The sequence below is a fragment of the Triticum urartu genome, chromosome 3A (genome assembly GCF_056163025.1).
Source record: "Triticum urartu cultivar PI428250 chromosome 3A, HENAU_Tu73, whole genome shotgun sequence".
Taxonomy (NCBI): Eukaryota; Viridiplantae; Streptophyta; class Magnoliopsida; order Poales; family Poaceae; genus Triticum; species Triticum urartu.
This window is the reverse complement of record NC_141875.1, coordinates 627,457,300-627,480,366: the sequence shown is the minus strand read 5'-3', so window position 1 is coordinate 627,480,366 and position 23,067 is coordinate 627,457,300. Positions and strand designations below refer to the sequence as shown.

The following is a 23,067-nucleotide window of genomic DNA, read 5'->3' as shown; positions in this document are numbered from 1 at the left end:
GAGTCACCTCCGTCCTACCTTTTGCCCTCTCGTCGCTTCACAGCCGTGGCGGGCACCGAAGACGCACCTGCCTCGTGGCAGTGACATGCGGGGCCGGGCCTTCTGGTGGGGGACTCGTGTCAGCCACACACAGCACGTGGCCCCCTCCCCCCAGCCTGCGTGGGCGTGTGGCCAAGCAGGAAGGTAGCCAAGCAGGCTTCAAAAGCTTTCGAGAGTGGAGACTGAAGGGACGGTGGTGGTGCTGCAGCCCAGCTTCTTTCTCTTCCCGTCGTCGCTTTTACAGAGACTCCGGCGACTCCGACCACTCGAGCACGATCTCAGGTGAGCACGCAGCTGCGATTTGCTCCAGTCCAAGTCCCCTCTCGAGTCTCTCTTCTTCCCCGTCGGTTTCCCCTCTCTGATGGTCCAAAGGACCTGGGAGCCATAGCTCTTCTTCACTGAGGAGCTGAAGAATATCTGAGCTGAGAATCATTTGATAAGCTCAAAATTTGAGAGCCGTTTAGAAATTTGCTGGGGAGTGGAAGTCTCATGGAACGCCTCAGAGTTCAGAAATAGTCTGATTCCCTGGTTTATGGCATTTGTGATGTTCTTCCGGGCAGCAAATTCTTACAATTTCCCTCAGAGTTCAGGAAAAAAACAACATGGATGTAATTATGTGCATCTTTTCCTTGAACCCACTATTACTTATTACTAGTAGTATGAAGTAACTTCAGAAATACAGTACTCATTAATTAATTAATTTATTATTTGCCCAAGATATCGAGTAATTAACAGTGAATCACTTGCCTTACGTTATGCCTTTGGGTTCTTCCATCTATTTATTACAACTTCTTCCTGAACCTTCCTTCAAGGAAAGTACTACTTGCGCTGCCGTATGGGTACTACAAAAACTCGAGTAGGTTGTGGTTTCAGCTCTCTTCTCTCTTGATCATTTGGACTTGCAGGGTCAAAGCAGGAGGCACACCTTGATGGCGCCCCTGGAGTCAAGCTCCTCACAGCTCTTCTTCGACAGCACGTTCGATGTCTACGACTGCGGTACCTTGGCGGGCACCAGAGTCGTGCCAGATCCACCTCCATTACCTCGAACTTCTTATGGCAAGCAGAGAAGTTCCAGGAATGCAAAAGAGGCTCGTTGTGTTCATGATGTCCCTAAGGAGGTCCGGGACTGCTGGAACAGGCTTTTCTTGGAAGGATATCAAGCCGATGTCCGCGTATCGACGGATGATGGAAGCGAGATTTTATCGCATTCCTGCATTCTTGTGAGTGCAGTTTTCTGATTCCCTTCCTGTAACTGCCTCACATTCATTAGAACAGAGGCAGGTTTTAATCTTATGTAAGAAGATCTTGATCACGTCTTTTACAGGGCATCAGATCTCCCGTTCTAAGAAGTATGTTGGAAGAAGCTAGAGTGGAAGATGGTTTCAGAAACATCCTGATTTCTGGTGTCCCATCTGAAGCAGCCCGTGTCTTCATCAGGTTTCTGTATTCTTCACGGTATGAATGTGGACTGTATTCTTCATGCCTGAATGTTTATGTTTCTTCGGAGTTTTCAGTATGGTCTTCTTTGACTCACACAGTCTAGCCTTGACATTCATGCCGTTTCTCTCTGGTGAAGCTTTGAGCAGGATGAGATGAAGAAATATGCCCTCCATTTGCTCGTACTCTCTCATGTTTTCTCGGTACCATCGCTGAAGATCGTCTGCACCGACCAGCTCGAGAGGTTTTTTCTTGCTCCTGATAACGTGGTGGACGTTCTACAACTGGCTAGACTCTGTGACGCGCCAAGGCTCTCGCTCATGTGTACTCGCATGATCACTGGAGATTTCAAGACCATCTCTCTGTCAGAAGGGTGGAAAGTCATGAGACGGGCCAACCCGAGCCTGGAGCAAGAGCTTCTTGAGTTTCTTGTTGAAGTGGACACAGTGAGTTCTCTGAAACAGAGCATCCTAAAATGGCTTAATCACTAGTTACTCCACCTCGCAACATCTCAGTTGTTCGAATTACTCGTCTATCTATATTGTTATGTGTATGATCTTCCACATGACGCACACACTTAGCATGCTTATACCCGCTGTCAGAAATTTTTATAGCTGCACATCTACATATTGTCATGGTTCATACTCATCATTCTCACAACTGAATTTGATGCAGAGAAGGCAAGAAAGAGCTAAAAGGATGGAGGAAAAGAAGGTTTATCTTCAGCTGTATGAAGCTATGGAAGCTCTTGTTCATATCTGCAGAGACGGTTGTAGGACGATTGGCCCCTGGGATCAGAAACTGAAGGGCAGTCAGGTTGTTTGCAAGTTTCCTGCCTGCAAGGGCATCGAGTTGCTGGTGCGCCATTTCTCGGCATGCAAAATGCGTGTTCCGCGTGGCTGCTCCAACTGCAAGCGTATGTGGCAGCTTCTTGAGCTGCATTCGCGAATGTGTTCTACACCGGGCACCTGCAGGGTTCCTCTATGCAGGTGAGGTCTCTTGTCTTTGTTGGCCAGGATCATTTCATTCAGACACACAAGTTTTTTAGGTTAATACTACTACGTAGTACAACAGATGTTTGCTTTCATAGCATCTCAGAATATATTTTTAGTCCCCATTTTCCAAATGGGGCACCCCCTCCTAGCTTCATCTCCATAAACTGAAGGTAGCTGGACTTACCAGACAGACAAATATAGCAGTTAAAATTCAGAAGACCAGGAAGAAGAACACACCAGATTTCTAGTTGCCTTCCTCACTCGCCCACCATATGTTCCACAAAGGAAATTGAACTCAATTGACCGCAATAGGAAATTTACTGCTGTACGCATACCATGCCACTTCTTCAGCATTTCTGTTGTATTCACTTCATTGGTATACTATTTGTACATGTTGCAGGCATTTTAAGGATAAAATGCGGCATCGGAGCAAGAAAGAAGAACTCAAATGGGTCCTATTGGTGTGTAAGGTCCTAGGGAGTAAAGGAACAATTGATTCCGTCCTAAAAGCGAGAAAAATCTCACCCCTCAAGCCAATTGGAGCTTGACGTGTAGTTCGACAGTAATAACGTGAGCACTGACAGTAAGTACAGGTGTGTATCATCTAGGTTTGAGTTGAGTTACAGATGATGGCGAATGCAGAAGGTGCTTTTGCCATGGTCGACGACTATGCTGGCAGGGGGCTTGCACTCTAGCTTGCACATGGGAGGTGGTTAACATGCGCTTTTACTGACCTCGCCTACCGCTGCTCTGTTGCTGCAATCTCCTCGATCTTGTCCTCGCCAACTAGGCAGCTCTGCAATTCCAGTGGAAACGTGTTAATATTCATGTGTTAGCGCAAGAGTACCTAGGCGAGTAGTCAGCCAGCATATCGATGATTACTATGGAGCAGAGAAGAATCATTTACCGTTACCCATGACACTAAGTGAAGTATGACAGCGGCGATCATGAAGACGTAGAAGCAGAGTGGCAAAGGTGCCGGTCGGGAGCATCCATGTGAGGTGGAGAACCACTAGTAGTGTCAGTCCAAGAATCCCTAGGCGAGCAGTGAGCCTGCATACCGCCTGCTCGAAGTTGGACTTGCCGTGCAGTCCACATAAGAGCCCCACGCTAGCCAGCACCCAGATCAAAGCGAAGCTCAGCACGAGGATGACCCTCTGTGTGCCTGTCAAGTTATCTTTGCTCGCGGCGCGCTCTGCGGTGGAGGGCAAGAGGGAAAGGGATCCGAATAGGGAGAAACCAAATAGGCCGATCACCTTCTCAACGCCAACTGAGTCAAGCTGCACAATAGCGAAAACATTACTGTTATGCCACATACCATATCAAATTCTGTCAAAGACCGAAAGCAATACCAACCAATGATATAAAGCAAAGGGAGAGTTAAGATATCGATAGTACTGCTTTCAGCTCAACTAACTACTCTCTAAGAACAGAAACCATGCAATCTGGGTACTGTAGTAAACAGCAAGTAACTTAATAGCTTACAGATTAAAAAAAAACAGTAGTGGCCACAAGCAACATAAGAGAAGAAACTAAACATTGAGACAGAAACCAGGTCTCTTCTACTTTAAGATGAACAAACCCTGGATGGCATCAAATGAGCCATGCACAGCCATCAGCCATTTTCCAGTGAAATATCATGTGTCCATGCAGATGCATGCAGCGCCCCTGCTGCTGCCACTCTTATCCCAATCAGCATCCAGAATGCAGCAGCATTTTTTAGCAGTATATATACACAGTTTTACTAGAAACTCTGCGGGCTGCAAGCAGCCTGCTAGCAAATTAAGTCATAAATGTACAAGGGTTAAATTGTTTTTTATTCCTCTCCTTTCTCTTGATCAATGCCCAGAAAAAACAATTTTGAACTAGCTAGAGCTCTTTTTCTTTAACTTTTGCCTGCTTTGAGGCCATATGTATAACAGTTGTGCTAAAGCACATCTAGATTCCCGAAACGAACAAGATAAAAACAGATAGCGGTAATGCAGGGTTTACTGGAAGATTATGTGTACAGGGAAAAGATAAACAAGAGACCATCTCATCCATCACCCACTAGTGAAGAATCTTGCGTTGCGCGTAAGTTATATACCACTAATTACTCACTGAGACATCAGGGTACTAAACTTCTTTTACGAGTCAGGGCCAAGATGTAATGCATCCTTTCACAGAAGGGCAATAAGATCCCAAAAGATCATAGAATCTTTCACAGTCAGGAACACCCAATATTTTCTGATTCAGAACAGACAAGCAGGGTGCTGAATCACGCTTCAGAACAGTAGGAAAAACAGCATTCAAGATTGCAATACTAGTGGAGCAAAGCACAAAGTGAGAAAAGATAATTAATACCCTTGGTCCCTGGCGACGGAGCGCCTGAATGGACTCGTGGATGCTGCGACGCGGGGCGGGGACGGGAAGTTGAGCGCCGTGAACCAAGACGGGAAGGTGCGACTGCGACGGCCCCCTTGGTCGCACCCTGCCAGAGAAGTTCCACCAATGTCTCGCGGAAGACGATGACCCGTCGCCCGCGGCCACGCGAGCCTGGGGATCTGCTGGCGGGAGGGAGGAGGGCGTCGGTGTGGGCCCCGCCGGAGAATTCTTGGCGCTGCTCGGGTCCTCGGGGTCGGCAGTCGGCGCCGAAAGCTCGGAGGAGGATAAGGCGGCCTCGGGGTCGGGGATGCCCGCGGGAGGCGGCGGCGAAGGCGAGGAGGAGAAGGCCGGGTGCCCGCGGCCGCGGCAGGCGGCGGCGAAGGGGAGGAGGAGAAGGCCGGATGCTCCTTGGTCGTCGGAGGAGCACCACGAGGCAAGTCCCGGCGCGCCCGTTCGTCGGGGATGTCGTCGGAGGTGGTCGAGGGTGCGAGCAGCGGCTTGCTCGCATCGCCTTCCATCGCCTCCGACGGCGAGAAGCGGCACACGGCAGACGGGCGCGATTTGGGGAAGGGCGGTGTGCGGTTTTTCGGTGAGGGCTTGATGCGACTCGGGGGTTGTGGGCTCTCAGCTAGGATGCGTTTTCAGTTTGGGAGGCGTTTTGTAGACTGACTGCATTGTTTTTGCACTCTCCGTGCTATCTGTTGATGAGTAAAGCTTGGCTGAGCTAATAGATGTCAAAACTATATTGTGCATATAATTTGATATCTACTCCCTCCGTTCGGAATTACTATAGTTCTAGATACATCCATACCCGAGACAAGTAATTCCGAACGGAGGGAGCAGATACAAATCACAGAAGTTTGACCGTGTGTAATGTGTTGTTTCGCTCATTCGTCATGGTAGTGCCCTCTCCTAGCGTGCGGCCTTCCTCTTCGGGTGACGATGATGGATGGACGGCGGTTAGATCCCGCAAAGACAAGCACGCCAGAATCCGACATCGGTCCATAGCGGGCTGCCACCACCGCTGCACTCCAGTCGGCGCCCCGTCTTCAATGCCAACAATGGGCGGAAAGCCTCATATTTCACCTTTAGTGGTTTTGGTGGTTGATGACAATGCTTTTGCGGACTGATCATATGCATTAAGCATTTCAGATGATTTATCTTTTGTAGCATTTACACTCCTATGTACCTGAAGGGCTGGAATCTCAATGTTGAAGGGATGTATAAGAAAAGTAGAAATGGCTTAATTACTCAGCTAGATAATATTGATAAAAGATGTGAGCAAACTGGATTCTCCATTGCTGACTATGAGTTAAGAGATGCTTTACAACATAACTTGAATAAATTGCTTCAAGAGGAAGAGATTAAATGGTACCAACCCTCTAAAGAGAGGGACATTAGGGAAGACGATAATATCAGTAGGTATCTTATGATTAAAGCTAGTGGTAGAAAGCGTAAGAGCAAAAAAATAGATTTGTTTAGGAGGAAGGGATTATTCAAAGGAATGATAAGCTGCTTGATTATGCCACTAATTTTTACAAGAAGTTGTTTGGTCCAGTAGACCTATTACCTGTTTCTTTGAGCATTCTTGTTCCTGTTGTTTTGGATAGTGATGACAAGAGCAAGTTGATAGCTTGTTTCTCCAGATGAGATTAAGCTTGCTGTTTTTTCTATGAAACATAATAGGGTTGCCGGTCCTGATGGCATGCCCATAGAGTGAAGGAAATATGTCCTAGAGGTAATAATAAAGTTGTTATTTATATTTTCTTATATCATGATAAATGTTTATTATTCATGCTAGAATTGTATTAACCGGAAACATAGTACATGTGTGAATACATAGACAAACAGAGTGTCCCTAGTATGTCTCTACTTGACTAACTCGTTAATCAAAGATAGTTAAGTTTCCTAACCATAGACATGTGTTGTCATTTGATGAACGGGATCACATCATTAAAGAATGATGTGATGGACAAGACCCATCCGTTAGCTTAGCATTATGATCGTTAAGTTTTATTGCTATTGCTTTCTTCATGACTTATACATGTTCCTCTGACTATGAGCTTATGCAACTCCCGAATACCGGAGGAACACCTTGTGTGCTATCAAACGTCACAACATAACTGGGTGATTATAAAGATGCTCTACAGGTGTCCCCGATAGTGTTTGTTGAGTTGGCATAGATCAAGATTAGGATTTGTCACTCCGTATATCGGAGAGGTATCTCTGAGCCCTCTCGGTTATGCACATCACTATGAGCCTTGCAAGCAATGTGACTAATGAGTTAGTTACGGGATGATGCATTACGGAACGAGTAAAGAGACTTGCCGGTGACGAGATTGAACTAGGTATGATGATACCGATGATCGAATCTCAGACAAGTAACATACCGATGACAAAGGGAACAACGTATGTTGTTATGCGGTTTGACCGATAAACATCTTCGTAGAATATGTAGGAGCCAATATGAGCATCCAGGTTCTGCTATTGGTTATTGACCAAAGATGTGTCTCGGTCATGTCTTGATACGTCTCCATCGTATCTATAATTTTTGATTGTTTCACGCCAATATTATATAACTTTTACATACTTTTGGCAACTTTTTATATGATTTATTGGACTAACCTATTGATCCAGTGCCCAGTGCAAGTTCCTGTTTTTTTGCATGTTTTTTGTACCGCAGAATATCCATATCAAACGAAGCCCAAATGCAATAAAATTTTACGGAGAATTATTTTGGAATATATGTGACTTTTGGGAGTTGGAATCACCGCAAACGGAGGCCCACACAGGGCACAAGACACCAGCGCACCACCCCTGAGCCAGGCGCGTGGTGGTGGGTTGTGCCCACCTCGTACGTTGGTTGGAGCTCTACATCGGGCGCAAGGAAGCTTATATCCGAAAAAAATCATGTTAAAATCTCAGCGCAACCGGAGTTACAGATCTCCGGGAATATAAGAAATGATTTTCAGCCAGATCTGAGAATGCAAAACAGAAGAGAATAGAGAGGCAGATCCAATCTCGGAGGGGCTCCCGCCCCTCCGCCGCCATAGGACACTACTGGAATCCACTTCTTTGTCGTCAGCCACTTCTTTGCCGTCCGCTAGCTGACGACAAAGAAAGGCTTTGCCATCAGCCACCGGAAAACTGACGACAAAGAGACAGCGGGCGGCAAAGCATGGCTTTGCCATCAGCATATCTTTGACGTCCGCTAGCTGACGGCAAAGAGGGTGGGTGGCGGGCGTACCGGGGCGAACTAACGGCCATCTTCTTTGCCGTCTGCTGGCTGACGGCAAAGAAGGTGGCCGTTAGTTCGCCCGTTTCCCCCGGCCCCACCCCACTAGGTACGCTCTTTGTCGTCTACTAGCAGACGGCAAAGAGCTGTGACCTAGCAGATAAGGGGCCGTGCCCGCGCCCAATCTGTCCATTCCCTCTCTCTCCCTGCCCGAGCCGCCCCGACCCCTCACCCCTGCCGCCGCCCGGCCACGCCGTGCCGCCGCCCGCCTCGCCTAGCCGAGCCGCCGCCCGGCCGCGCCGCCCGCCCAGCCGCGCCTGAGCCGCCCCCCCGCCGCGCCACCCACGTCGTCGGCCGCCCCGCCCGTCCCGAGCCGTCGCCGCCGGCCGCTATGCCCCGCCCACCCCGCCCGCCCGGCCGCGCCGCCCCCGTCCCGAGTCGCCGGTCGCCCCGCACCGCCCCGCCCCCGTCCCGAGCTGCCGCCGCCCGGCCGCACCGCACCACCTGGCCGCACCGCCTGGCCCTGCCCTGCCGCCGCCCTGCCCTTCATCGTGGTGAGTTTTTTCTTCTGTTTTTTTAGATTTAGTTTATATTTGTTTAGTTTAGGTTAGTTTAGTTTATTTAGTTTAGTTTAGGTTAGTTTAGGTTAATTTAGTTTATTTTAGGTTACATTTAGTTTATAGTTTTGTTTAGGTTTTTTTCCTGTTTTTAAGAATAATCAAGAAAGATGAAAAAAAGAAAAAAGAAGAAGAGGAAGAAGAAGAATAAAAAAGAACAATAAGTAGTAGTAGAAGAAGAAGATGAAAAAAAATAAGTAGAAGTTGAAGATGAAAAAAAGAAGTAGGAAAAGAGGGCGCCCGGGACGAGCGGGGTAGGGGGTTCCTCGGTGTCGATGGAACCCTAAATAGCAAGTATCGTCGGTGCGAGGTACATGTGGCCGTCGGTGTCGAATACTACATCCACGTCCCACAAGTGACGCCGACATTCGGCGTCCCAAAGCAACTGTTCTCAGCGTCGATGGCGGTCGAACACCATTGCGAATTTGTCTGGCAGCCTCTGCGATGACGATTAAAAGGCAAGTGTTGAAATTTGAAACACCCAAACTGACTCAAGTCGGTTTGGTTGTTTGAAATTTCAAAACTTGGGTTTAATCCTCGTCGCAGAGGCTGCCAGACAAATTCGCCAAGGTGTTCGACCGTCATCGGCCACCAGAACTATTGTTGCGGGACGCCGGGCACCGGCTTCACTTGTGGGATGTGGATCTAGTGTTCAACGCCGACAGCCTCATGTAAGTTGCACCGATGGTAGTTGCTATTTAGTTTACCCGGGGACGAGCGGGTTAGGGGGTCGCTATGTTACTCATCTTTGGATATAAATGTGCAGTTATTTCGTCGCTACGAGGGTCTAGTGTTCGACGAGCTCCGCCCCTGCGTTTGTTGGTGAGCACAAATGACATCTCCCGATGAAACTTGCTAGCTATAGGTGTCAATCATCAGTATGCGTAACCACTATGCGTCTCCCATTCGAAAGGGTTACATCTATAAATATGCATGCATTTGCATATTTATAATCATGATTCTTTCGAATTGTCCAACGTTATCCATGGACAACCCGAGTATGTGTAGATTGGGTTCGTTTTCCCATATGCTTAGCTCCGGATCTGATGCAGAATTTCGTCAGTGCCTCCCTGTTGTTCTCCGGGTACACATTATCTCTGCTTATTGCCGAGACGTGTATCAGGAGAACAGCGGGGAGGTGCTGCCGAAATTTTGCATCAGATCCAGAGTAGAGCATGGGAAAACGAACCTGGTCTACACATACTCGGGTGGGATTAGGACCTATCTTTACCTATTAGCGTGTAGGTTGCATGGACGTAATAAAACTGACAAACTCCATTAACTGATGGATATGGTTTGCTTAATTATGTATATATTTCTTGTGTGTCCAGTAGGAAATCAATGTGAGTGATCGTGCATGGATGTACACCGGTTACACTAGTCAGAAAGTTTGGACCGAGGAATGGTTAACAAAAACCAAGGGGTTTGTTAGAGCCGCATTTGCAAATGGCCGGGAATTTAGCTGGTGCCCCTGTGCCCGTTGCGACAACTATAAAAAGAGGGACGAGCTTCAAATGAGTAAAGACCTGCAGAAGTTTGGTTTTACGCCTGGTTACACGGTCTGGACATTACATGGTGAGTCTGCCCAACGTGCCAGAGCCGAGGTTCGCCGTCGCACCGACGAGCATGGTACCGGGACCGCAAACATGGTGCAAGACTTTGACGATGCTCGGGACTCGGACGAGGAGATGGAGGAATCTGCAAAGGCCTTCACTGAAATGTTGGAGTCCTCAAAATGTCCTCTTCACGAGAACACTGAGCTTTGTCAGCTGGATGCCATCTCACAAATAATGGCTTTGAAGGCTCAATTCAACTTGGGCAGAGAATGCTACGACACGATGATGATAGTATTTGGACGATTTCTACCCAAAGGCCATGTGCTACCTCCAAACCTGTACCAGTCAGACAAAATCCTCCGTGCTCTTAAGATGCCCTATGAGAAGATACATGCCTGTGAGAAAGGATGTGTCTTATTTAGGCCTCAGTATGAGGACTTGAACTATTGTCCCATTTGCAATTCTTCCAGGTATGTTGTGGTAGACAATGGTATGGGTGAGAAGACGCAGACCAAAATACCCGTTAATGTTCTTCGATATATGCCAATCGTACCAAGACTTCAACGTCTTTTCATGGTCGAAGAGACAGCCAGACATATGACATGGCACAAATCGGGCAAAAGAACCGAACTAGATGCAGATGGGAATGTGATGATGGTGCACACATCGGATGGTGATACGTCTCCAACGTATCTATAATTTTTGATTGCTCCATGATATATTATCTACTATTTTAGACAATATTGGGCTTTATTATCCACTTTTATATTATTTTCGGGACTAACCTATTAACCGGAGTCCCAGCCCGGATTTGCTGTTTTTTGCCTATTTCAGTGTTTCGAAGAAAAGGAATATAAAACGAAGTCGAAATGGAACGAAATCAACTGGAGAAGTTATTTTTGGAAGGAAAGCTACCGGAAAAGTTTGGAGTGCACGTCAAGAAAGAAGGGAGGTGCCCACGAGGGTGGGGGCGCGCCCACCCCCCCTAGGGCGCCCCCTGCCTCGTGCCCCCCCCTTCGGTCCACCGACGTGCTTCTTTCACCCATATATACCTACGTATCCTAAAACTTCCAGAACAGACAATAGATTGGGAGTTCCGCCGCCAGAAGCCTCCGTAGCCACCGAAAACAAATCTAGACCCGTTCCGGCACCCTGCCGGAGGGGGCAATCCTTCTCCGGTGGCCATCTTCATCATCCCGGTGCTCTCCATGACGAGGAGGGAGTAGTTCTCCCTCGGGGCTGAGGGTATGTACCAGTAGCTATGTGTTTGATCTCTCTCTCTCTCTCTCTCTCTTGTGTTCTTGAGGTGATACGATCTTGATGTATCGCGAGCTTTGCTATTATATTTGGATCCTATGATGTTTTCTCCCCCCTCTACTCTCTTGTATTGAATTGAGTTTCCCCTTTGAAGTTATCTTATTGGATTGAGTCTTTAAAGATTTGAGAACACTTGATGTATGTCTTGCCGTGCGTATCTATGGTGACAATGGGATACCACGTGATTCACTTGATTTATGTTTTGGTGATCAACTTGCGGGTTCCTCCCATGAACCTATGCATAGGGGTTGGCACACGTTTTCGTCGTGATTCTCCGGTAGGAACTTTGGGGCACTCTTTGAGGTCCTATGTGTTGGTTGAATAGATGAATCTGAGATTGTGTGATGCATATCGTATAATCATACCCACGGATACTTGAGGTGACATTGGAGTATCTAGGTGACATTAGGGTTTTGATTGATTTGTGTCTTAAGGTGTTATTCTAGTACGAACTCTAGGGCTGTTTGTGACACTTATAGGAATAGCCCAGCGGATTGATTGGAAAGAATAACTTTGAGGTGGTTTCATACCCTACCATAATCTCTTCGTTCGTTCTCCGCTATTAGTGACTTTGGAGTGATTCTTTGTTGCATGTTGAGGGATAGTTATGTGATCCAATTATGATACTATTGTTGAGGGAACTTACACTAGCGAAAGTATGAACCCTAGGCCTTATTTCCACACATTGCAATACCGTTTACGCTCACTTTTATCATTAGTTACCTTACTGTTTTTATAATTTCAGATTAGAAATACCTTTATCTACCATCCATATTGCACTTGTATCACCATCTCTTCGCCGAACTAGTGCACCTATACAATTTACCATTGTATTGGGTGTGTTGGGGACACAAGAGACTTTTTGTTATTTGGTTGCAGGGTTGCTTGAGAGAGACCATCTTCATCCTACACCTCCTACGGATTGATAAACCTTAGGTCATCCACTTGAGGGAAATTTGCTACTGTCCTACAAACCTCTGCACTTGGAGGCCCAACAACGTCTACAAGAAGAAGGTTGTGTAGTAGACATCAAGCTCTTTTCTGGCGCCGTTGCCGGGGAGGTTAGCGCTTGAAGGTATATCTTTAGATCTTGCAATTGAGTCTTTTAGTTTCTTGTTTTATCACTAGTTTAGTTTATAAAAGAAAACTATAAAAAATGGAATTGAGTTTGTCTCATACACTTCACCTTTTTAATATCTTTCGTGAGTATGATGGAAAGGATAATTGTGCTCAAGTGCTAGAAGAAGAAATCTATAAAATGTTTGGCACTAAATATTTGAATGATAAGCATGATTGCAATGTTGTTAGTATGAATTCCTTGAATATCCATGATGCTAACTATATGCAAAGCCACAAGCTTGGGGAAGCTATGTTTGATGAAGATGATATTTTTTGTCCCCCAAGTTTTGATGAGCAAATTTATTATGATGAAAACATGTCTCCTATCTATGATGATTATTTTGATGACACGTATGCTTTAAAGAACAATGATAACCATGAAACTTGTCATCTTGATCTTAATTATCAATCACATGATAGTTATTTTGTTGAGTTTGCTCCCACTATTATTCATGAGAAGAAATTTGCTTATGTGGAGAGTAGTAAAATTTCTATGCTTGTAGATCATGAAAAGAATGCTTTAAGTGTTGGTTATATTGTTGAGTTCATTCATGATGCTACTGAAAATTATTATGAGGGAGGAATATATGCTTGTAGGAATTGCAATAATATCAAGTTTCCTCTCCATGTGCTTAAAGTTTCGAAGTTATGCTTGTTTTGCCTTCCTATGCTAGTTGATTATTGTTCCCATAAGTTGTTTGCTCACAAAATCCCTATGCATAGGAAGTGGGTTAGGCTTAAATGTGCTAGTCATATTCTTCATGATGCTCTCTTTATGTTTCAATTCTTATCCTTTATGTGAGCATCATTGAAATCATCATGCCTAGCTAGGGGCGTTAAACGATTGCGCTTGTTGGGAGGCAACGCAACTTTATTTTTGTTCCTTACTTTTTGCTCCTGTTTAGTAATAAATAATTCATCTAGGCTCTGTTTATATGTGGTTTTATGCATTTAATTAGTGTTTGTGCCAAGTAGAACCTTTGGGAAGACTTGGGGGAAGTCTTTGCGATCATGCTGTAAAAAAACAGAAACTTTAGCGCTCACGAGAATTGCTGCCATTTTTATTTGGAGAGTGATATTTATTTAATTATTTTTTAGATGATTAATAGATAAATTCCTCAGGTCCAGCAATTTATTTGAGAATTTTATGAGTTCCAGAAGTATACTTTTGATCCAGATTACTACAGACTGTTCTGTTTTTTCATGTGTTGTTTACTTATTTTGATTGAATCTATGGCTAGTAAAATAGTTTATAAACCATAGAGAAGTTGGAATACAGTAGGTTTAACACCAATATAAATAAAGAATGAGTGCATTACAGTACCTTGAAGTGGTGTTTTGTTTTCTTTCGCTAACAGAGCTTATGAGTTTTCTGTTAAGTTTTGTGTTGTGAAGTTTTCAAGTTTTGGGTAAAGATTCGATGGACTATGGAATAAGGATTGGAAAGAGCCTAAGCTTGGGGATTCCCAAGGCACCCCAAGGTAATATTCAAGGATAGCCAAGAGCCTAAGCTTGGGGATGCCCCGGAAGGCATCCCCTCTTTCGTCTTCGTTCATCGGTAACTTTACTTGGAGCTATATTTTTATTCGCCACATGATATGTGTTTTGCTTGGAGCGTCAATTTATTTTGTTAGGATTTGCTTGCTGTTATTTAGAACAATGTTTTGCATCTTTTATTCTAATAAAAGTGGCATTGATAGCCTTTACTATGCCTATGTTACAAGTATACATGTTCCTGTTTGAAAACAGAAAGTTTACCGCTGTTGCAATAATTCCCTAGAAAAGTCATAATGTGATAAAATGTTGAAACCTTTTGCATATTAAGATCTGATAAATTTAATACACTGGGAATTTTCTTTCATAACATTTGGAGCTAGGTAAGTATGGATGTTGCAGCATTCTTTACAGACTGTCCTGTTTAGGCAGATTGCTGTTATGTTTGCATTGTTTGCATATGTTTGCTTCTTTAATGATTCTATTTGAGGATAGGACTATTAAATATGCAGAGGCATTTAGTATGCAATGTTGAATAATAATTTTAGTGATTTGCTACAGTAGAGTATGATAAGGTTTTTGCAATGGTTTATACTAACTTATCTCGCGAGTCCTTGTTGAGTTTTGTGTGGATGAAGCTTTTGAGATTTAGGGAGACCGTGATATGAGAGGAATTAAGGAGACACAAAAGCTCAAGCTTGGGGATGCCCAAGGCATCCCAAGATAATATTTCAAGAATTCTCAAGCATCTAAGCTTGGGGATGCCCCGGTTGGCATCCCACCTTTCTTCTTCAACAATTATCGGTTAGTTTCGGTTGATCCTAAGTTTTTGCTTCTTCACATGATGTTTGCCATTCTTAGAATGTCATTTTTTTTTCTTTGCTTGCTGTTTGAATAAAATACCAAGATCTGAAATTATTAAATGTTAGAGAGTCTTCACATAGTTGCATAATTATTCAACTACTCATTGATCTTCACTTATATCTTTAGGAGTAGTTTGTCGATGCTCTAGTGCTTCACTTATATCTTTTAGAGCACGGTGGTAGTTTTATTTTGAAGAAATAGATGAACTCTCATGCTTCACTTAGATTATTTTTGAGAGTCTTAATAGCATGGTAATTTTCTTAAAATCCTAATATGCTAGGCATACAATATTAGTAAAAACTTTCATATAGAGTATTGAATACTAAGAGAAGTTTGATGCTTGATGATTGTTTTGAGATATGTAGGTAATAATATCAAAGTCGTGCTAGTTGAGTAGTTGTGAATTTGAGAAATGCTTGTGTTTAAGTTTTCAAATCCCATAGCATGCACGTATGATAAACGTTGTGTAACAAATTTGAAACATGAGGTGTTATTTGATTGTCTTCCTTATGAGTGGCGGTCGGGGACGAGCGATGGTCTTTTCCTACCAATCTATCCCCCTAGGAGCATGCGCGTAGTGCCGAGGTTTTTGATGACTTGTAGATTTTTGCAATAAGTATGTGAGTTCTTTATGACTAATGTTGAGTCCATGGATTATACACACTCTCACCCTTCCATCCTTGCTAGCCTCTTCGGTACCGTGCATTGCCTTTTCTCACATTGAGAGTTGGCGCAAACTTCGCCGGTGCATCCAAACCCCGTGATATGATACGCTCTTCCACACATAAACCTCCTTATATCTTCCTCAAAACAACCACCATACCTACCTATTATGGCATTTCCATAGCCATTCCGAGATATATTGCCATGCAACTTTCCACCATTCCGTTCATCATGACACATTCATCATTGTCATATTGCTTAGCATGATCATGTAGTTGACATAGTATTTGTGGAAAAGCCACTGTTCATAATTCTTTCATACATGTCACTCTTGGTTCATTGCATATCCCGGTACACCGCCGGAGGCATTCATATAGAGTCATCTTTGTTCTAGTATCGAGTTGTAATCATTGAGTTGTAAATAAATAGAAGTGTGATGATCATCATTATTAGAGCATTGTCCCAAGTGAGGAATAAAAAAAGAAGAGAAAGGCCATAAAAAAGAGAAGGCCCAAAAAAGAAAGAAAGAGAAAGGCCATAAAAAAAATAAAAGGCCCAAAAAATGAGAGAAAAAGAGAGAAGGGACAATGTTACTATCCTTTTGCCACACTTGTGCTTCAAAGTAGCACCATGATCTTCATAGTAGAGAGTCTCTCATGTTATCACTTTCATATACTAGTGGGAATTTTTCATTATAGAAATTGGCTTGTATATTCCAACAATGGGCCTCCTCAAGTGCCCTAGGTCTTCGTGAGCAAGCAAGTTGGATGCACATCCACTAGTTTCTTTTGTTGAGCTTTCATACATTTATAGCTCTAGTGCATCCGTTGCATGGCAATCCCTACTCCTTGCATTAACATCAATCGGTGGGCATCTCCATAGCCCATTGATTAGCCTCGTTGATGTGAGACTTTCTCCTTTTTTGTCTTCTCCACATAACCCCCCTCATTATATTCTATTCCACCCATAGTGCTATGTCCATGGCTCGCGCTCATATATTGCGTGAAAGTTTATAGGTTTGAGATTACTAAAGTATGAAACAATTGCTTGGCTTGTCATCGGGGTTGTGCATGATGAGAGCATTCTTGTGTGACGAAAATGAAACATGACTAAACTATATGATTTTGTAGGGATGAACTTTCTTTGGCCATGTTATTTTAAGAAGACATAATTGCTTAGTTAGTATGCTTGAAGTATTATCATTTTTATGTCAATATGAACTTTTGTCCTTCATCTTTCGGATCTGAATATTCATACCACAATTAAGAAGAATTACATTAAAAGTATGCCAAGTAGCACTCCGCATCAAAAATTCTGTTTTTATCATTTACCTACTCTAGGACGAGCAGGAATTAAGCTTGGAGATGCTTGATACGTCTCCAACATATCTATAATTTTTGATTGCTCCATGCTATATTATCTACTGTTTTGGACTATATTGGGCTTTATTTTCCACTTTTATATTATTTTTGGGACTAACCTATTAACCGGAGGCCCAACCCAGAATTGTTGTTTTTTGCCTGTTTTAGGGTTTCGAAGAAAAGGAATATCAAACGGAGTCCAAACGGAATGAAACCTTCGGGAACGTGATTTTCTCATCAGATAAGACCCAGGAGACTTGGACCCTCTGTCAAGAAAGCCACGAAGCGGTCACAAGGGTGGAGGGCGCGCTCCCCTGCCGCGTGGGCCCCTCGAAGCTCCACCGACATACTTCTTCCTCCTATATATATCCACGTACCCCCAAACAATCAGAACAGGAGCCAAAAACTTATTCCACCGCCGCAACTTTCTGTATCCACGAGATCCCATCTTGGGGCCTGTTGTTGGAAATATGCCCTAGAGGCAATAATAAATTGGTTATTATTATATTTCCTTGTTCATGATAATCGTTTATTATCCATGCTATAATTGTATTGATAGGAAACTCAGATACATGTGTGGATACATAGACAACACCATGTCCCTAGTAAGCCTCTAGTTGACTAGCTCGTTGATCAATAGATGGTTACGGTTTCCTAACCATGGACATTGGATGTCGTTGATAACGGGATCACATCATTAGGAGAATGATGTGATGGACAAGACCCAATCCTAAGCCTAGCACAAAGATCGTGTAGTTCGTATGCTAAAGCTTTTCTAATGTCAAGTATCATTTCCTTAGACCATGAGATTGTGCAACTCCCGGATACCGTAGGAATGCTTTGGGTGTATCAAACGTCACAACATAACTGGGTGACTATAAAGGTGCACTACAGGTATCTCCGAAAGTGTCTGTTGGGTTGGCACGAATCGAGACTGGGATTTGTCACTCCGTGTAAGCGGAGAGGTATCTCTGGGCCCACTCGGTAGGACATCATCATATGCGCAATGTGACCAAGGAGTTGATCACGGGATGATGTGTTACGGAACGAGTAAAGAGACTTGCCGGTAACGAGATTGAACAAGGTATAGGGATACCGACGATCGAATCTCGGGCAAGTACAATACCGCTAGACAAAGGGAATTGTATACGGGATTGATTAAGTCCTTGACATCGTGGTTCATCCGATGAGATCATCGTGGAACATGTGGGAGCCAACATGGGTATCCAGATCCCGCTGTTGGTTATTGACCGGAGAACGTCTCGGTCATGTCTGCATGTCTCCCGAACCCGTAGGGTCTACACACTTAAGGTTCGATGACGCTAGGGTTATAAAGGAAGCTTGTATGTGGTTACCGAATGTTGTTCGGAGTCCCGGATGAGATCCTGGACGTCACGAGGAGTTCCGGAATGGTCCGGAGGTAAAGATTTATATATAGGAAGTCCTATTTCGGCCATCGGGACAAGTTTCGGGGTCATCGGTATTGTACCGGGACCACCGGAAGGGTCCCGGGGGCCCACCGGGTGGGGCCACCTATCCCGGAGGGTCCCATGGGCTGAAGTGGGAAGGGATCCAGCCCAAAGTGGGCTGGGGCGCCACTTCCCTTATGGCCCATGCGCCTAGGGTGAAGGGGGAACCCTAAGGAAGAGTCCCAAGGAGGGAAGGCACCTCCTAGGTGCCTTGGGGGGGAGGGAAACCTCCCCTGGCCGCCGCCCCCTAGGAGATTGGATCTCCTAGGGCTAGCGCACCCCCCCTTGGGCTCCCTATATATAGTGAGGGTAGGAGGGCCTCTTGAGACACCCCTTATGCCTTTGGTGCAGCCCTTCCCTCTCCCAAGTCCTTCTCCTCTCCCGTGGTGTTTAGGCGAAGCCCTGCAGGATTGCCACGCTCCTCCACCACCACCATGCCGTTGTGCTGCTGCTGGATGGAGTCTTCCTCAACCTCTCCCTCTCTCCTTGCTGGATCAAGGCGTGGGAGACGTCACCGGGCTGTACGTGTGTTGAACGCGGAGGTGCCGTTCGTTCGGCACTAGGATCATCGGTGATTTGGATCACGACGAGTACGACTCCATCAACCCCGTTCACTTGAACGCTTCCGCTTAGAGATCTACAAGGGTATGTAGATGCACTCTCCTTCCCCTCGTTGCTGGTTTCTCCATAGATAGATCTTGGTGATACGTAGGAAAATTTTGAATTTCTGCTACGTTCCCCAACACCTGTTGTGGAGCTCCGCCGGAGGGGGCATCGATCACGGAGGGCTTCTACATCATCATCCAAGCCCCTCCGATGAAGTGTGAGTAGTTTACTTCAGACCTACGGGTCCATAGTTAGTAGCTAGATGGCTCCTTCTCTCTTTTTGGATCTCAATACAATGCTCTCCCCCTCTCTTGTGGAGATCTATTCGATGTAATCTTCTTTTTTGCGGTGTGTTTGTTGAGACCGATGAATTGTGGGTTTATGATCCAGTCTATCTATGAATAATATTTGAATCTTCTCTGAATTCTTTTATGTATGATTGGTTATCTTTGCAAGTCTCTTCGAATTATCAGTTTGGTTTGGCCTACTAGATTGGTTTTTCTTGCCATGGGAGAAATGCTTAGCTTTGGGTTCGATCTTGCGGTGTCCTTTCCCAGTGACAGAAGGGGCAGCAAGGCACGTAATGTATCGTTGCCATCGAGGATAACAAGATGGTTTTTTTTATCATATTGCATGAAACTATCCCTCTACATCATGTCATCTTGCTTAAGGCATTACTCTGTTTTTAACTTAATACTCTAGATGCATGCTGGATAGCGGTCGATGAGTGGAGTAATAGTAGTAGATGCAGAATCGTTTCGGTCTACTTGTCTCGGACGTGATGGCTATATACATGATCATACCTAGATATTCTCATAACTATGCTCAATTCTGTCAATTCCTCAACAGTAATTTGTTCACCCACCATAGAATACTTATGCTCTTGAGAGAAGCCACTAGTGAAACCTATGCCCCCGGGTCTCTTTCTCATTATATCAATCTCCATAACTTTATTATTGCTTTGCTTTTACTTTTTACCTTTGCATCTCTATACCAAAAATACCAAAAATATTATTTATCATCTCTATCAGATCTCACTTTTGTAAGTGACCGTAAAGGGATTGACAACCCCTAAGCGCATTGGTTGCATTGAGCTATTGTTTTTGTGTAGGTATGAGGGAGTCGAGCGTAGCCTCCTACTAGATTGATACCTTGGTTCTCAAAAACTGAGGGAAATACTTACGCTACTTTGCTGCATCACCCTCTCCTCTTCGGGGAAATCCAACGCAGTGCTCAAGAGGTAGCAACCTCCTCGATCTTCGAGGCAAAATTGATAAATTTGACCTACGGACGAAATCAAATCACAGAATGAACTGTCCATGAAACTATTTTACGTGGCTGACTTTTTTGTGTGACGCCCGACACGAAGGCACCACACTACACTATGCAATGCCTCATAGATAGGCGCTACACGCCTAGCCAGCGTCACACCCGTGTGATCCGAAAATTACTAAATCAGTGTGCAGCGCCTGAGAGCTAGGCGCCACACTACACAGTGTAGCGCCTAGCTTCTAGGCGTTGCACTAGTGGTTGCTTCATTTTGTAGTGTAATCACTAGTGCAGCGCCTGAGAGCTAGGCGCCACACTATACAGTGCAACGCCTAGCTCTCAGGCTCTGCACAATGACTTAGCAATTTTAGGCAGTTTGGGGTGCAACGCTGGCCAGACGTGTAGCGCCTATCTGTGAGGTGTTGCACAATGTAGTGTGACTCCTTCGTGTCGGGCGTCACACAAAAAGGTCAGTGTCGGTGTCAAAACCGGCAGATCTCGGGTAGGGGGTCCCGAACTATGCGTCTAGGCGGATGGTAACAGGAGGCAGGGGACACGATGTTTTACCCAGGTTTGGGCCCTCTTGATGGAGGTAAAACCCTACGTCCTTCTTGATTAATATTGATGATATGGGTAGTACAAGAGTAGATCTACCACGAGATCAAGGAGGCTAAACCCTAGAAGCTAGCCTATGGTATGATTGTTGTTCGTCCTACGAACTAAAACCCCCCGGTTTATATAGACACCGGAGAGGGCTAGGGTTACATAGAGTCGTTTACAATGGTAGGATATCTACATATCCGTATCGCCAAGCTTGCCTTCCACGCCAAGAAAAGTCCCTTCCAGACACGGGACGAAGTCTTCAATCTTGTATCTTCATAGTCCAGGAGTCCGGCCGAAGGTATAGTCCGGCTATCCGGACACCCCCTAATCCAGGACTCCCTCAGTAGCCCCTGAACCAGGCTTCAATGACGACGAGTCCGGCGCGCAGATTGTCTTCGGCATTGCAAGGCGGGTTCCTCCTCCAAGTACTTCATAGAAGATTTTGAACACAAAGGTAGTGTCCGGCTCTGCAAAATAAGTTTCCCCATATTGCCATAGAGAGAATAATATTTACACAAATCTAATCCGCTGACGTATTCCGTAGCGTGACATCACACCACGGCCAAGTCTTTATTCGAATCGTTTTACTGTCCCACCTCAGCGCGTTTAGCGAGACAGTTTCCTTAGCACGTCTTGTCAAAGCAGAGATCGTGTCCCCTTATTCCGGGATTCTCATCAATACGGGCGTGGGTAACCCAACCGTACCCGTTGGTATGTTTTCTTGATCAAAGGCGAGTCCCAAACGGTCACGGGGAGGGCCCTTGGTATTCAACCTCTTATAAAGAGGCCAAGGCCTTCCTCCTTTCTTTCAATCTCAAACGAGTTTGCCCTTTGCCTCGAGTTCCAACACCCAAGGCTCCAGATTTCAGGCGCTTCGGACCTTCGACAATGTCCGATTCTGACCTTCGAGGCCGATGGATGCCCTCCTCCGTCACGGAGGAGGACGTGCTGAAGTTGAGAGAGGCTAGGTTCTTGACCGGCGAAATCTCGCATAGGCTGCCTGCTCAAGGGCAGGTCATTCCCACTCCCAAGCCTGGTGAGAGTGTGGTATTCATGTCTCACTTCCTTCGGGGGCTAGGCTTCCCGACGGATCCCTTCGTGAGGGGGCTCATGTTTTATTATGGGCTGGAATTTCACGACTTAGCTCCGGAGTCCATCCTCCATATTTCCTCATTCATCGTCATGTGTGAAGCCTTCCTCCGTATTACTCCTCACTTCGGACTATGGCTCAAGACCTTCAAAGTAGAGCCGAAGATGATCGAGGGACGGCACGCGGAGTGCGGAGGTGCTTTTATAAGCAAGAATGCTGGTGCTCCATGGCCCGAGGGCTCTTTTCAAGGGGAGTCCAGCTTATGGCAACGAGAGTGGTTTTATATCACAGCTCCCAGGAGCACCAAGTGGGTGGCGCTGCCTGCTTTCCGCTCGGGTCCCCCGCCACGACTGGCGTCATGGGTCAATAAGGGACTGGACTGGGGGTCGGCAATGGACGTGCCCCTATTGCAGGGCCGCATCTGAGATCTCCTAGAAAGAAACATCAGTCTGGTCGTGGTGACGCATGTTATGTTAATTCGCCGAGTTCTGCCTTGCATACGTCGCCCCCTCCGCCTGTGGGAGTTCAACCCGGAGGGACCACGAGTTCTCCAACATTTTCTTGGCATGACGCCCGTGGAGATGTACAAATTGTTCTTCGGACCACAAGTAGTGTGTCCGGATTCTACGAAGGACGAGGTCTGAGCTGCAATTGTCCGGATACTCAAGTAAGTAGCCTTGTGCCCGGACTCGCTATCCATATATTTATCATAAAATTGCCCCTAAAAGAGCTGTCCTTTAAACAGGAGTGGATAGCGAAAGCAAAGCTAATCAGGTGTCCGTCCCCCCTCCCCGAGACCACACCGGGTCCCGTGCTAGTCAGGATGTTGGAGGCTGTGCCTTCAAAGGAAAGCGAGGGAGGGGACAAGGAAGCTACAAACTCCTCGAAGGAGGTTGTCCGGAAGGGAGGAATTGAAAATTCCTCTCCTCAGGGGAAGAACAGGACCGCCTCTGAAGACCCGGAGACCAT

The 23,067-nt window shown here is 45.5% G+C and overlaps 2 protein-coding genes across 2 annotated transcripts in view; one reads left to right on the top strand and one right to left on the bottom strand.

Annotated features, from left to right (window-relative positions):
- The first annotated feature begins 182 nt into the window (after positions 1-182).
- BT3 (BTB and TAZ domain protein 3) lies at positions 183-3,058 on the top strand. Its single transcript, XM_048709597.2, has 6 exons — positions 183-321; positions 945-1,259; positions 1,364-1,494; positions 1,616-1,922; positions 2,152-2,465; positions 2,872-3,058. Exons 2-6 carry the CDS (start codon positions 969-971, stop codon positions 3,017-3,019), a joined length of 1,191 nt encoding a protein of 396 aa, XP_048565554.1. The 5' UTR covers positions 183-321; positions 945-968; the 3' UTR covers positions 3,020-3,058.
- The window catches only part of LOC125547081 (uncharacterized), a 44,581-nt gene continuing 24,284 nt past the window's right edge, over positions 2,771-23,067 (bottom strand). Inside the window, exons 2-4 of the mRNA XM_087515784.1 lie at positions 4,815-5,458; positions 3,379-3,751; positions 2,771-3,267 (exon numbers count right to left, since the gene is read on the bottom strand). Coding sequence (XP_087371910.1) covers positions 3,185-3,267; positions 3,379-3,751; positions 4,815-5,458 — 1,100 coding nt within the window. The 3' untranslated portion in view covers positions 2,771-3,184. The remainder of the gene's footprint in view (positions 3,268-3,378; positions 3,752-4,814; positions 5,459-23,067) is intronic.